The 15,000-nt window shown below is 43.6% G+C and overlaps 1 protein-coding gene across 1 annotated transcript in view; it reads right to left on the reverse strand.

Moving 5' to 3' along the window:
* LOC145409363 (lachesin-like) overlaps positions 1–15,000 on the reverse strand; it is a 172,918-nt gene that overhangs the window by 149,030 nt on the left and 8,888 nt on the right. Inside the window, exon 2 of the mRNA XM_080279832.1 lies at positions 10,795–10,871. Within this exon, the coding sequence (XP_080135958.1) occupies positions 10,795–10,871 (77 nt within the window). The remainder of the gene's footprint in view (positions 1–10,794; positions 10,872–15,000) is intronic.

Genomic DNA, 15,000 nt, shown 5'->3' on the forward strand with positions numbered 1-15,000 from the left:
TGAACCAAAATATTTACTCACTCACGTTCTCCCCCTCTCACGTTTTCTCTCTGGATGTGCTTATAGCGAGGCGCCGTAGCATTTATCACACACGTAATGTTCAGTTCTCTGTACCCGACTTGCCTCATCAACGAACCGCGTCGGTAAACTCTTGGCTATTGATCTAATAATAAAACCCAGAAATTGGGCGATTACCCTTGCTGATTTCACCCTCTTAACATAGATAAAAGGTTCATGTAGAATTATGAGCGTAATATCCGATATTTAATTGTTAAAGTTCATGCACGAAAACAGTGTTACAACAGGAAATCTTTTTAACTTCAGTTTTATACTGGAGCATGTCAATTTAAGCCCACGGTACATTCTCTTGGAAAGCTGGGATCCAAGGGGTTTCTTTGGTGTAATGAGTATACACATAGCAAAAAACAAAATTTATTGAATGTATCTACTCCTCTCTTCTCTATCTCACATAGAAAAGTTATGAGCCTCTGAAAATCATCGCGGTCGAGCAGTGTCGTGTCGAGCCGGTCATTTCTCAACTGAACGTAAACATAGCTTCGTTAAGCTTGCTCGCAATAAACAGGAATGAGGGAAAGATATCAACATAAGGGGCGAGGGGAGAGAAAGCAGAGTTAAGCAGCTTTTGGACTGCTTGATGCTTCGCGAGGGGAAGAATATGGGATCTGAGGGAAAGTGAGAGGGTGGAAGTGTTGGCAAAATGTGTGAGATGAAGGGCTGTGAAAACATTATGAGTGAGGGGTTAAAAACAAATATTAAAGAACCTGAATGTCAAAAAGTGAATTATGGGGAGAATTATGGGAATGGTGGTGTGGTGAAGAGAGAGTGGGATTACACAGAGAGGGAGGGATAAATGAAGAGAGGAAGTAAAATACCTGGAGTGTGATATAGTTAGAAGGTGAGGTGACGGGAATGGGTCAAAGAGAGAGAAATGAGACGACAGACGGAGTTTCGTAAGGAAATATGGGAAGAGAGACCATTGGTCAGGATAACAGAGAAGAAATAAGGGGACATAAACAATTATTAAGGGTGGTAGGGTTAGCAATGTGGGGGGAAGGGAAGTATTTATGGTAAAAGGGAGGGACTGTAGGGAGAGAGAGACTGTGAAGGAGTGAGGTGAGGGGAAGGGATTGTGTTGGTGTTGGTGTTCTTGTTGCAAGATCAGGCTCATCTGGATGTGAATATAGGAAACTGTAGGGAGCCGCTCACTTTAACCAGACCTTCGCAGATGTCTTTTGCTGAGGTTACGTTGATGGATTGTCTGTGCTGTGATAGTGTGGTGCATGAAGTGTGCGTGTTGTAGTGTGGGGGTTGCACTGCAATGTGGCGGCTGTTTATTGATGCATATGTTGGTAAAGTTTAGTTGGGTAGAGAAGGAGGGGTGTTGCTGAGGTGCACTGTGCAATGTGCAAGGCTGTTTGTTTTTTGTCTTTTTGTGAAGGGGGTGATGCTACATAAAGTTACAAGGGTGGGAAGGGGATGGGTCTTGAACTTAGGCGATGTACTGTCTCTCACATCTGCATATATAAAAGAGCTGCGTTGTTTGTTTGTCCTTCAATCACGCCCAAACCGAGGACCAGAGACCACCAGACCCATATATATTCTGAATCAGGGTGACCCAAGGATGGTTTTAGGGGAGTTAAAATTCAGATCCGGGTCATTTGAGGTCACTGGTAGTGGTCGTCTTTTCGGCAAGAGCAACGCCGGGTACCCCTGCTGCCCAATTTTTGCCATGGAGACTCACAGTTACTTCAAGAAACAAGGGATGAGGCTATGGCACACCTAATGTCTGACTTGGCTCATATCTCTGACTGGGGTAAAAATAATATGGTTGTCTTTAATGCATCTAAGACTCAGTTCTTACACCTATCAACCCGACAAAATCTTCCTCAGGTATACCCACTAATGTTTAATAATATTCAGATTAATCCTGCATCATCCTTGAACATGCTTGGGGTTTCATTTACTCGGGACTTATCTTGGAAAGATCATATTACATCTCTTGTAAAATCTGCTTCCAAGAGATTGGGTGTGCTAAGCCGACTCCGCTCTTTCTTTACCCCTGCACAATTGTTGACTCTATACAGGGGTTTTATCCGCCCCTGTGTGGAGTACAACTCTCATGTGTGGGGAGGCTCCCCACATACAGCTCTTCTCAATAGGGTGGAGTCAAAGGCTTTTCGTCTCATTAACTCTCCTCCTCTTACTGACTCCCTTCAACCTCTGTCTCTTCGCCGCACTGTTGCATCTTTATCTCTTTTCTATCGCTACTTTAATGGTCACTGCTCCTCTGAACTGTCTGCTTGCATTCCTCCACCTCTACGACGGGCGCGTAGCACCCGTCTGGCAGCAAACTCTCATCCCTTTTCTGTCCAACTCTCTAATGCAAGAGTTAACCGTTACTCCCAGTCTTTCATTTATGCAACAGGTCAGCTCTGGAACTGTCTCCCTCTGTCTGTATTTCCTTCTGCCTATGATCTCCAGTCTTTCAAACGTAGTGTGTCCAGGCATCTCAAAATGATCGGATCTTGAATTTGGCTCTCTATTGTATTTTGTTTTTCTCTTGGAGGGAACTGTTACTGCGGGCTCATGCCTTTGGTTCCCTCTTCCTCGCATTAAAAAAAAAAAAAAAAAAAAAAAAAAAAAAAAAAAACCGACCTCCAGTTCGGACAAGGGCTATGTGAGGTTGACCTTCGAGGTCATTTGAGGTCACTGGTCGGAGATTATTTATGGTCACCTGTTATACATGCTCGAACGATTAGACCCTCCAGACCAACTTTTGGCATGGAGACTCATATGACCTCCAATTGGGACATAGGCTATGTGAGGTTGACTTCCGAGGTCATTCAAGGTCACCGGTGATAATAAACAAGTGCACGCAAATGCTGTGCATTAGTTTGCGAAAGCTGAAATAGAAAGTTCCTGGACCTCTTATAATCCCTTTTCTAAAGCATAAGAGGCACATGGTCTTTCTGGAGTAGAAAGAAAGACTGAACTAGAACAAATAGGATTAGAGATTTCGCTTTTTTTTTCTGGCCTGGGCAACGCTGGGTACTCCTGCTAGTATTCATACAACCCTGGGGTGGAAGTGTTTCTGCTTCTTAATGTAAATGATCTGTGCTTACTCAATATCCGCGCCCGTGCAGCATAAAAGCACGGTGGGATCTCTCTCCCAAGCCCATAAAGTGACCAAAGATAAATATCTGAATAAAAGGTCTACTTCGCAACCTAACAGAAGTCCCCCTCCTCTCTCTCTCTCTCTCTCTTTCTCTCTCTCTCACACACACACACACACACACACACACACACACACACACACACACACACACACACACACACACACACACACAATTCCGTTATCTGTACACTCATCACTAAATAATTATCGACTCAATCTGTTAGCGGTAGTACAATGAAGGGTAGCCTCTGCCACTGGTCACCCTCTAATGCCAGCCGAGTCCGTAAGGTCAGACTCAGGCCCGCATTTGTCCAGTCCCAAAATCCCCTCACCTCATTCTCTCCCTCCATTCTGGAAATTCATATAACCTATTTCAACACTTCCAGCCTCTCTCTCTCTCTCTCTCTCTCTCTCTCTCTCTCTCTGCTTTTGAGTATCAACACTGTTCACACTTCACCTTTAATCTACCTCCGCCATCTTTGTCAACATTCTTGACACCTAAGTGCGCGTCCACACGTGTGCTGGAACAAGTGCTGCCAACATGTAAACAACACAATAACAAACAAGATGCAAACATGCTGGGAACAGCAGCACCTAGGACTTTAGATCATGTTGGCAACACCATGATGAAGTCTCAGCTGCCTCGTATGGACACACTTATCCCATCACCTCTGCTGCCAGCATGGTTGAAGCTGCACTGTAACATGTTTGTATACATCTGTCCAAATACTGCTGCATACATGTATCCAATCATGTTGCCACCTGCGCTGTCAACACATTCTCGAGCACACGTGTGGACGCGCCCTAACCCTTAACCAACCTCACCCTCTCGACACCCTACAACATTTCATTTTCTTCCTCCTTCCCGCCGTTCGTGCCTTCCTTCCTACCTGCCTACCTTTTCTTCCTCTTCATGTTCCCCCCACCTGTCCCAAACTCAACAGTTCACAACATTTCGTAATTTCTTCCTACCTTCCTATCTTCTTTTTTATCCTTCCAGCCTTCCTTACTGCCATCCTTCCTCTCTCGTCCTGCACGTCTTGCTTTTTTTTCATCCTTCCTTCCTACATTCATTCATTCATTCATTCATTCCTTTCTGCCTCCCTTCATGCACTTTTCTTCCTTCCTTCTCGTCCTCTTCCCCCACGACATCCTCTCCCGTCTGAATTAGGACAATAACCTATTCTCATGGCTTAGAAGATTTCGCAACATCTTACCCCCGGGGACTTATTTTACCTTATTACACTTAAAACTACGATGCATCTCCTTTACTTCATTTTTGCTGCCTCGGGCACTGACTTTATCGATTCACCCCCTTCCAGTACAGCCTTACAATAATGACATACACTCGTAAGTCATAGTATTTGCTGACTGTCTGCATTTATCCCCGGTTGAAAGGAAATCCTGGCCAGGGTTTCACACAGGACGATGATCTATGACGGGCAATTTGAAGCTTTTCCACCCGAGATAGTAACAGCATCATAACTTAATGTTTACCTCTGCTTTTCCCGGAAAAAAACATCAATCTCCTTATCTATCTATGCACATCTATTGCCAGATGTCTCAATGGTTCAGAGGGTGGCCACAAGCAAATAATCTCCACGTCGCTCTAACCTCTGCCATTTGGCTCTCCTCCCTCCAACTCACATCCCTTCCCTCGTATATCTCTACACTACATCCTTCCAAGTCACCTTTGGTCTCCCTCTTCTCCTCTCTCCCTCCACCTCTCTCACATACACTCCTCTAGTCAGTCTCTCATTCTCCACATGGTTAAACCATATCATACTGTTTCTCTTGACGCTCAGTCACATCCATATCAACACCACAACACTCTCCTACCTCCTCATTTGTCTGTCTGCCTCTCCATGTGACTCACATGCTCCTCTCAAACAGGTCAGTCACACTGCTCTCACTCTTGACTTGTGTTCTTCCAACAGGGTCCAAGCTTCACTTCCGTAAGTTACAGTGAGGATTGCAATCCTGTCATGCAGCGACATTTTTACTTCCAAGTTCACTTCCCTATTCCATATCACTGCTTTCAATAAGCCAGCAACCTTTCTACCCTGCTGAACCCTTTTCAGCACTTCATCCTCTACACTTCCATCCTTACTCGCGACACTACCTAAGTACCTGAATGGACTCGATTTACATTTCCCCACCATCCATCTTCAAAGTACATGTTTTGACTTCATTTCTCTCAAGCACAGGATTATCTCAATACACTTTTACATTCCAAATCCTACATACACTCCCAAATTCGTTCACCAAGCCTTGCAGCTCACATTCACATGTACAGTATAATCAACAAACAATAGTGCAGGAAGTTTCCACACCCTTCCTTCTCTCATTAGAGACACTCCAGCATCCACTGCCCTACCTAGTATCTCTTTTATAATTTTATCCATATACAAAATGAACAGCCACGGTGACGTAGCACACCCCTGCTTCAGTCCAACACTAAAATCAAAGAACTCCTTTATTTCACTTTATACACGCACTGCAACCCTATCACCCTTATACATTACCTTCACAGCATTCACCAACTGCTCATTTACTCCATATATACTTTTGGTAACTTCCACATTGCCTGACTATGCACTCAATTAGTCATGATAGCCCGGTGACATATTATCGAACTGTAAGTCACTTCAGCACCGAGCGCTAAGGTTTGTTATTTCTCTGAGTTAACCGAGCCTAACCGACCTTAATCTAACTTATCATTCTAACCTAACCAAACCTAACTTTACTTTGACTAATCGTCAACAGTCTAGCCTATCTTAACGTAAGTTTACCTAACCAAACCTATCAGCCGATCCTATCTTAACCTATTGAACCAAGCTTAATCCTCACCATGCTAACAGCATAACATGAACTAACCCTAACAGCCCAGCCTAGCCTAACCCAAGCAAAAGGCACCCGGAAAATGCAAAGTAGCCATTGGAGTACAGTGTGTACATTTGGTTTCTGGTTTACAAGTGCAGTACCAGAGATCTGATGACACATGTGGCTTGGTTGTCCCAGTGTTTTACTGGCTACTGGTTGCCGTAAACGTATCTTTATCAGTCTGTATAAAATCTGTTAGCTGACCGAACCTTCCCCTTGGAGGAAGAGCGAAACCAGAATTAAACCTTCGTCACACTGACTATGCACTAATAGGGAAAAGGTGCCTATAAAGTGCGTGATCCAACTGAAGGTAGACACTTTATAAAGTCTGTGTTTGTATGCCTCCGGGTCTGTACGAGTACTCGTATATGTCATCAGCAGAACGAAAACTTACATATGAAAGTAAATACTACCAACACCACGACTGTGGTTTCAAGCACCCAGATGCAGGGCACACACATCACTGAGCATAAAACTTGTTCCAACCCCGTTCCATGAGAAGTCTTCCCTTAGATATCTTACAATAGTCTTGCGGGAGCAAGAATATAATATTTATAAAAAAAAGTCCCATCCACAAAGAGTAACACCAGCCTCTACATCCAATTTTTCACCCTGCACTGTTTGATTCACAATGATCCTTTGTTCTCAAAATCTAATCACTTCAGCACTGCCTGGCTTGTAGCCCTTACATAAGCTTGGTCTAAGTGGATAAAAGTTGACCGAGTTGTACTGTTCACACACACACACACACACACACACACACACACACACACACACACACACACACAATAGGACCTAAAACAACACACCTCCGTGATAAGACGTCAGCGCAGGGAAGGGAAGGAACGAGAAGGGGTAACTATCTTTCGCATCACTGAACCAGAGAACTAAAGTTTTATTCTAAGTGGCCTCGGAGAATTGCAAATTTTCCACAACTATTTATTCTCCACATTACACCTTAATACCCTCTTGACTGATACTGATGCAAACTTCGTCGATTTAAATCTATTCAAATAACATACTGTAGACTGGTTAGATGCAATATGCAAAACAAATCGGTAAGAAAGATGTTACAAAGGCTCCTATATCACAGAATACTGTCCGTACTTTCCCCTTTGACCTTCAACCTTCACTTCCCTCTCCACAAATAAACTTCTTCAGGCGTAGGCTAAGCTCTCTCACGCCACCACCATCAGAGAGACAGTCCCCGACATCTTATGCACAATGACAAGCGGAGAGACAGAGGCGAATGGAGAGACTGAGTGACTGATAGAAAGGAGGAAGAATGAACAGACTGAAAGATGTGAAGAGATAGAGACAAGATGAGATGGAAGGAACTCAGAGCCGAAATGATGGAGATATGGACAGACGGGAGGACTCGGAGACGGGGAGATATGGAGGTACGAGCAGACGTAGAGATGGTACGATTGATATGACAGAGGAGCAACTGTGAGACCAAAGGATGTGAAAAAAAGGAAGGAAGAAACAGTGACCAGACGAAGAGATCGGCGGAGGAAGAGATGAACAGCAGACAGACAGGCAGACGGATAAATGAATAGCCAAGTGGATATACACAAACACACAGAGAAGGAGGGATAAGGAAACAATGTAAGACAAGGTGGAATGGTGAGACAAAGACAGACAGACGGAAGGATGGGGATACAGCGACAGACAGGAGGGACGAGGACAGAAAGAAAGACAAAGTGGGACGATGAGATAAAGAAAGACAGGCAGAAGGATGGGGATACAAAGACAGACAGAGACGTGGGGAGGAAAAAAAGAAACAGGAGAGATGGGGAGAAAAAACAGACAGGAGGGATGTAGAGACAAAGACAGACAGTAGGAGGGATGAGGAAACAAAGACAGACAGAAGAAGGGATGGAGCGCCAAAGCAAAGATCCTGACAAACAAAAAGACCAACAAAGAGAAAACCTAAAAGCGACAGAGGTGGACAGATGCACAAAAATAGACATGTAAAAGCAAAACTACTCCCAGGCCTTTAGCTCACCGGAGGCTTTAATTAAAATACTGGAGTCAGCTTCAAAGTCACTAGCTAAGTTTATTATGAGACAAAAGCGAAATAACCGACGCAGAAGGTAAGAATTTCAAGTAGGCGCTAATTAAAGATGAAAAAATGTGCCGCCTGAATATACCACTCAAAAAGTGTTGATATAAATTTTTAGATACGTTAAATGCTAAGAGTAGTCGAAATATAGTTTTGAAACAACACCAAACCACACTACCATACCTGCCACACACAACCACAATTCCCCCCAAAACTATTACAACTCCTAACACTCGATCACGCCACTTCATGCATACTTCAACTCGTCCTAACGCACTACCACACCTAATACTAACACAGCTCTTAACACACTACCACACTCTTAACACACTACCATACCTTCTAACACTACCACACCTCTTAACACATTACCAAATCTCTCAGCACAACCAAACCTCATAATTCATTACAAAACCACATCAACAACAGTACCACACTTCCTACTACACAACCAAACCATTAATATATTACTACATACTGCCACACCACCACGTACACACTAATACACACAACCACACCACTTCTCAGATACACACACCACACTATTATGCACACAACCACAACGCCACATAAACCACCATCCATTCACTTAATGTAGTACTGCCTACATCTTCCTTCATCATTCTTTTTCTGTGTCTGCCCTTCTCTCTAACTAATTTTCTCAGCCTTCCTGCCCTTTTTATAACTCATCGTTCCATTTCATTTCCTATAAACCAGGAAACCATTTACAACGCCGAGTGGTAACCATATAACTAAACAACAGGGTAGTGTGGAATCTGCTATTGTAGCCCTGATAGCGGGGTGGAGAGACCCGCGCGGCGTCCATCTGGGGAAGAAACCTCCACACACTACCCTGTGCCTCGCTATGGCGAGACGCTGTTTACCGGGGAAAAAAAAAAAATTCAGTTGACTCCACGGGATGTCCCTTCAGGGGCGGTTGCTTCCCAGCGGTTGCTGGGTCTGCTCAGCCAGACAGACCAGGGTTACTCAACAACAACCTCAAGTACAACCACACACACACACACACACACACACACACACACACACACACACACACACACACACACACACACACACACACACACACACACACACACACACACACACACACACACACACACACACACACTACCAAACCAACATCCATGCAGATAGACTCCCAAAACAACATGCACAATGTCATGCTGCCACGCTACGATACACTCCAACTCTCCCCACACTATCACACTACCACACCACCACCACATACTATCACACAATCACACACTACCACACACTTAAACATTGCCCCCACACACACTACCACACACTGAAACCCCCTACACACATACCACACCACCATACATTACAACACAATGCCACACCGCAATACATTACAACACACTGCCACAGCACCACCACAACTACCACACAATTAACACCACCCTCACACACTGCCACACACTGAAACACCCCACACAAACTACCACACCACCATACATTACAGTACACTGCCACATCATCCCCACACACTATCACACTGTCACACCACCCCCAGACACACTCCCAAACCACTACACACAATGCACGTCACTACACATTCCAACACCCCAAAACTATCACACTACCTTACCAACCCCACACACTTGCACACCACGATATGTTCACTACGAAATCAACACACATTACCACACCATCACATACACTATCACACCAACACAAACACAATACAATGCTACCATACACACTATCACACCACACCACAACACATTACCACACCCAATGCCCGTATCCCTGACCGTCTTTAAGAGAGTTCCAATATACTTGACCTCACAACTTATTCCTCTGGTTACCCTGTCAATCTTTTTTCTCCAACGGACTTCTCATATCAGTCTTACCTCAGCAATCTGTCCCAATGCTTCAGTAAAGCCTATGGACCCTCCCATTTAGCGTGTTTATTGCGTTATGGTTGTGTGTATTTGGCAGTACTTCTTTGCCTTTCCCTGGAATTATTATTGCTTCCATATTCAAGACCCACCTGAGTGTACCAAGAATATTCTAGACTCTCCCGAACATGCGAACATTCTGAACATTCCCTTACCTACTCACACTAATACCAGAGACCTCGGTTTAATCGCTCTTGCACTTTTCTATCTATATACCTAGGCTGCTTCCCCCAGAGAAAGGGAGGTAGCCGAGACAGGACGACACACTTCCAATTAACTCCTCCACACACACACATTTATTATTATTTATTGTTCTTAAGCTGTCCACAAAAAGACGGTGGTTTTCAAATCATACCACAGCCAAATTATCCCCAAATCACACACAGTTTATATTTCTGCCCAGTATCGTGCTAAATCTGTCCTGTGTCGGCTGACGAACAACTGTAGTCAGGCTATATGCAACAGACTTTTCCGTTCCTTCTAGCACACCATCAAAATCCCATACTATAAGTTAACTCTCTTCTCTCCCTCTTTTCAATTAGATTATTAATTTTATTTTCTGACAGGGCTGAAACTTAAGAACATACATTTACTTCCAACTCCACCCTCAACGATGCCGTCGCTCTTTTTATCTTCTGCCTCCTTTTACTTTCTAATGCATAAAAATGTATTCATAAGATGTACTTAGGCCGTTTCTAGCCTCACTGGAAGGAAGGGACACTTACCTATCATCGTTGTGGTAGGTCTGGAAGCCGAAAGTAATGAGGTGGATCTCACTGCCTTTCCTCAGATACCATGATACCTGAAGAGTTAATGGAAAAACAACAGTGAGCAGGCGTCAGTCAGGCTGTGGTTTACAAATATTTATAATATCTACGGGCTACATTTTGTTGGTTACTGTTTGTGCACTGGGTTAAAGGAAACAGTTTTGAATCCCAGCACCTAAGAGGGATCTCTCCTTAGTTACCAGGTTAAATCGCCTGTCGGGAGCATGAATAACAAGCATGAAGCACTAGACAGATGGCGAAGCTTCAAAGCCCTAACATGAGGTTTAGCTAAAGTTGCTATAGTCTACATGAATGAAGAACCTCATTTACGAACAACCTTAGTTAAACAAACAAACAGAGCCGCACCTTCAAATGCACCCCATATAAACATTTTGCTACCCTACTGGTAGAGGTTTTTACTGATGTCGTCCCAGGACCTATATTGATTTGTTTTCCATTTTTTTTTTACACGACCACATTTCAATGCACATGAAACAGTGACTGTAAGAGCCCATAACAAGGTCCACTACACAACCAAGCCTTTTCCTCTGAGGAAGAGAAAATGTCAATAACATCCATACACCATACAAACATACTATAAATCGGGAAAGAGTGTCTACAGTAATAGTGATCCATGTTATTTAAAACAAGAAAGAAGAAACCAAAGGCCAAGAGCCCTCAAGATTGATCTTTCCAATGAAAAACAAAGACAAGAAAACAGAGAGCCAAATTCAAGATCCGTTAATTTCATTTCGAGATACCTGGACACAATGCGTTTGAAAGACAGAAGATCATAGGCTGCAGGAAATACAGACAGAGGGAGAGTTCCAAAGGTGACCTGTTGCATATATGAAGGACTGAGGGTAACGGTTAAGTCTTGCAATAGAGAGCTGGGCAGAAAAAGGATGAGAGTTTGTTGTTAGACGGCTGTTACGCGCCCACCGTAGTGGTGGAGAGATGCAAATAGACAGTTCAGTGGAGCAATGACCATAGAAAAGAGATAAAAATGCCGCGGTGCAGAGAAGAAACAGAGGATGAAGGGACCCAGTAGCAGGAGGAGAGTTAATAAGACGAAATGCCTTAGACTCCACCTTGTTGAGAATAGCTGTATGTGGGGAATCTCCCCAGACTTGATAATTGTACTCTACACAGGGGCGAATGAAACCAGTGTATGAGGTCAACTGTGCAAGGGTAAAGAAGGCACGGAGTTGTCTTAGCACACTCAATCTCTTGGAAGTGGATTTTACAAGAGATGTAATATGATCTTTCCAAGATAAATCCCACGAAAATTAAACCCCAAGTATGTTTAAAGATGATGCAGGATTGAGTTGGATATTGTTAAAAAGAAGAGGATACTCCTGCGGAAGATTTTATGGAGATAAAAGATGCAAAACCTGAGTTTTTGATGCATTAAAAACAACAAGGTTATTTCTACCCCAGTCCGAGATACGAGCCTATTCAGACATAGGTGCGTCATAGCCTCATCCCATGTTTGTTAAAGTAACTACTGAGATGGATGTTGCGGGAACAGAATGGAAAGGGTTAGATGTACAGCTTGGAAGGTCATTGATGAATAAAAGGTAGAGAGTTGATGATAGGATAGAGCCCTGAGGAACACCACTGTTGATAGATCTAGGAGAAGAACGATGGCCGTCTACAACAGCGGCTATAGAACGACCAGAAAGGAAGCTGTAGATGAAGACACAGAGAGAAGGATAGAAACTGTAAGAGGGCAGTTTGGAAATTAAAGATTTATGCCAGACTCGATCGAAAGCCTTTGAGATGTCCAGTGCAATGGCAAAGCTTTCGCCAAAGTCACGAAAGGAGGATGACCAGGAGTCTAAAAGGTAGGTGAGAAGATCGCCAGTGGAGCATCCCTGATGGAACCCATACTAACGATCAGAAAAAGGGTTGTGATAGGAAAGATGCTTTAGAACTTTTCAGTTAAGAATTGACTCGAAAACTTTTGAGACACAGGATGTTAAAGCAATTGGACGATAGCTAGTTAGAGGGTTGGGAATGGCCACCCGTCTTTGGGACTGGCTGAATGAGAGCAAACTTCCAGCAAGAAGGAAAGGCACAGGTTGATAGACAAAGGCGAAAGAGTTTAGCTAGGCAGGGTGTAAGCACAGAAACACAGTTCTTGAGAACAACAGGAGGGACTCCATCAGGCCCATATGCATTGTTAGTATTGAGGCCTGTGATGGCAGAAAATACATCAGCTGAAGAAATTTTAATGTCAGCCATGAGGAAGTCAGAGGGGGGGAAGTGATGGACGAACAGCACCGGAATCGTCTAAGGTGGAATTGGAGGAGAAAGTCTCAGGAAAGAGATCTGCTTTATCAGTAGAAGAAATAGCTACAGAGCCATCAGAGTAGAAAAGAGGAGGGAAGGATAATGAGGTAAAGTTGTCGGAAGGGTTTTTGGCAAGGTGCCAGAAGGAGCGGGAAGAAATCGAGTTGAAGAGTTGAGAGCATTTAGTACAGATGAAATTATTTTTAGCAGAGCAAAGAATAGACTTAGCACGATTCCGGGCAGAAACGTATAAAAGATGTGATTCAGGGGTGGGTTGGCTCTGGTACCTTTAATAGGCCCTTTCCTTGTTACGGACAGCATTAGAACAACCGTGATTAAGCCAAGGCTTTCTTGCATTAGTCAAAGGATATGAGAAAGGAATGTATGCTTCCATGCCCGAGAGAATAACCTCCGTAATGCGCAAGGAACCCTCAGATGGCTCACGGTCATGGAAGCATTCATCATTCCAGAGAAAATTAAAGAAGTACTGCCTGAGGGCCTCCCAATCCGCAGCTCCAAAATGCCACAGACGACGTTTCTTTGGAGGGTCCACACTCCACAGGCTGTACCAGAGTGATAGGACAGGTTAAGGTAATAAGGTTGTGATTGGAGGAGCCCAATGGAGAGAAAAGATTAACAGTGTAAGCAGAAGGATTGATTGTAAGGAAGAGGTCAAGTATGTTGGAGCTCTCTCCAAGGCCGTCATGGATATGGGTAGGGTGCTGTACAAGCTGCTCTAGGTCATTAAGGATAGAAAAGATGTAGGCTTGTTCACCAGGGGGATCAGTGAATGGAGAGGAGAGCCAAAGGTGGTGGTGAACATTGAAATCTCCTAAAATGGAGATTTCAGAGAAAGGAGAAATAGGTAGAATGTGTTCCATCGTAGAAGTAAGATAGTCAAAGAATTTTTGATAGTCAGTAGAATTAGGGAATAAGTAAACAGCACAGATATATTTAGTCAGAGAATGACAGGAAAGCTGAAGCCAGAGTGTAGAGAATTCAGAAGAATCGAGTTCAGGAACACGAGAGCAAGATAAGTCATTGCGTATATATACACAACAGCCACCTTTTGCTTTGAAATGAGTATACTGTAGAGAAAGTAGGATGATACAGAAAAGGGTTTGCTGTCAGTTGCCTCAGACAGCTGAGTCTCAGTTAGGAAAAGAAGGTGAAGTTTAGAGGAGGGGACGTGGTGCTCAACAGAGCGAAAGTTAGAGGAAAGGTCGTGAATGTTGCAGAAATGAAGAAGTAAGTCAGACAGTGGATCCAGGCAGCTCTGGTCATCGCCGGGAGAGGAGCAGAAGGTGGGGGGATTTATGGTCCCCCCCCCCTTTGGGAACTCCGAGGCTTTATGTTCTGAAGCCATAATGTTTTTGAATTTTGGAAAAGGAAGTGTAGTGTGTACCGTGCATGTAATATGGCGTTGATAGTTAGAGCAACTTGTATTGGAGAGCATGCTGGCCTGCTCTCTGTGTTACTGAGACACTGAAAATGTTCATTTCAGGTTGCTGTAAATAGGACAAAAATGTCTAAAGTTGGCCTTGAGCCTGCCCCATGACATTAATCTTTGACTGATCTTCTCAAACACAATAGATCCGCTCCCCGGCTATCCCTCAAGCCTTCCACCATGTCAGGTTAAAGCTTCCACCATGTCAGGTTAAAGTCCTATAAAAACTGTTTGAGTCATTTTGTTACAGACACACACACACACACACACACACACACACAGCGAGCAAAACATAATAAAAAAAAAAAAAGAAGCATTTAATAGAAAATGTATTTCCTTCATTGAAAGGGCATTCTTAAACTGAAAAATATTTCAATTAAAAAAAATAAATAAATAAAAAAGAAATATCGAAAGCATTAACG

The sequence above is a fragment of the Coenobita brevimanus genome, chromosome 80 (genome assembly GCF_032717465.1).
Source record: "Coenobita brevimanus isolate Jiangsu-jjx chromosome 80, ASM3271746v2, whole genome shotgun sequence".
NCBI lineage: Eukaryota > Metazoa > Arthropoda > Malacostraca > Decapoda > Coenobitidae > Coenobita > Coenobita brevimanus.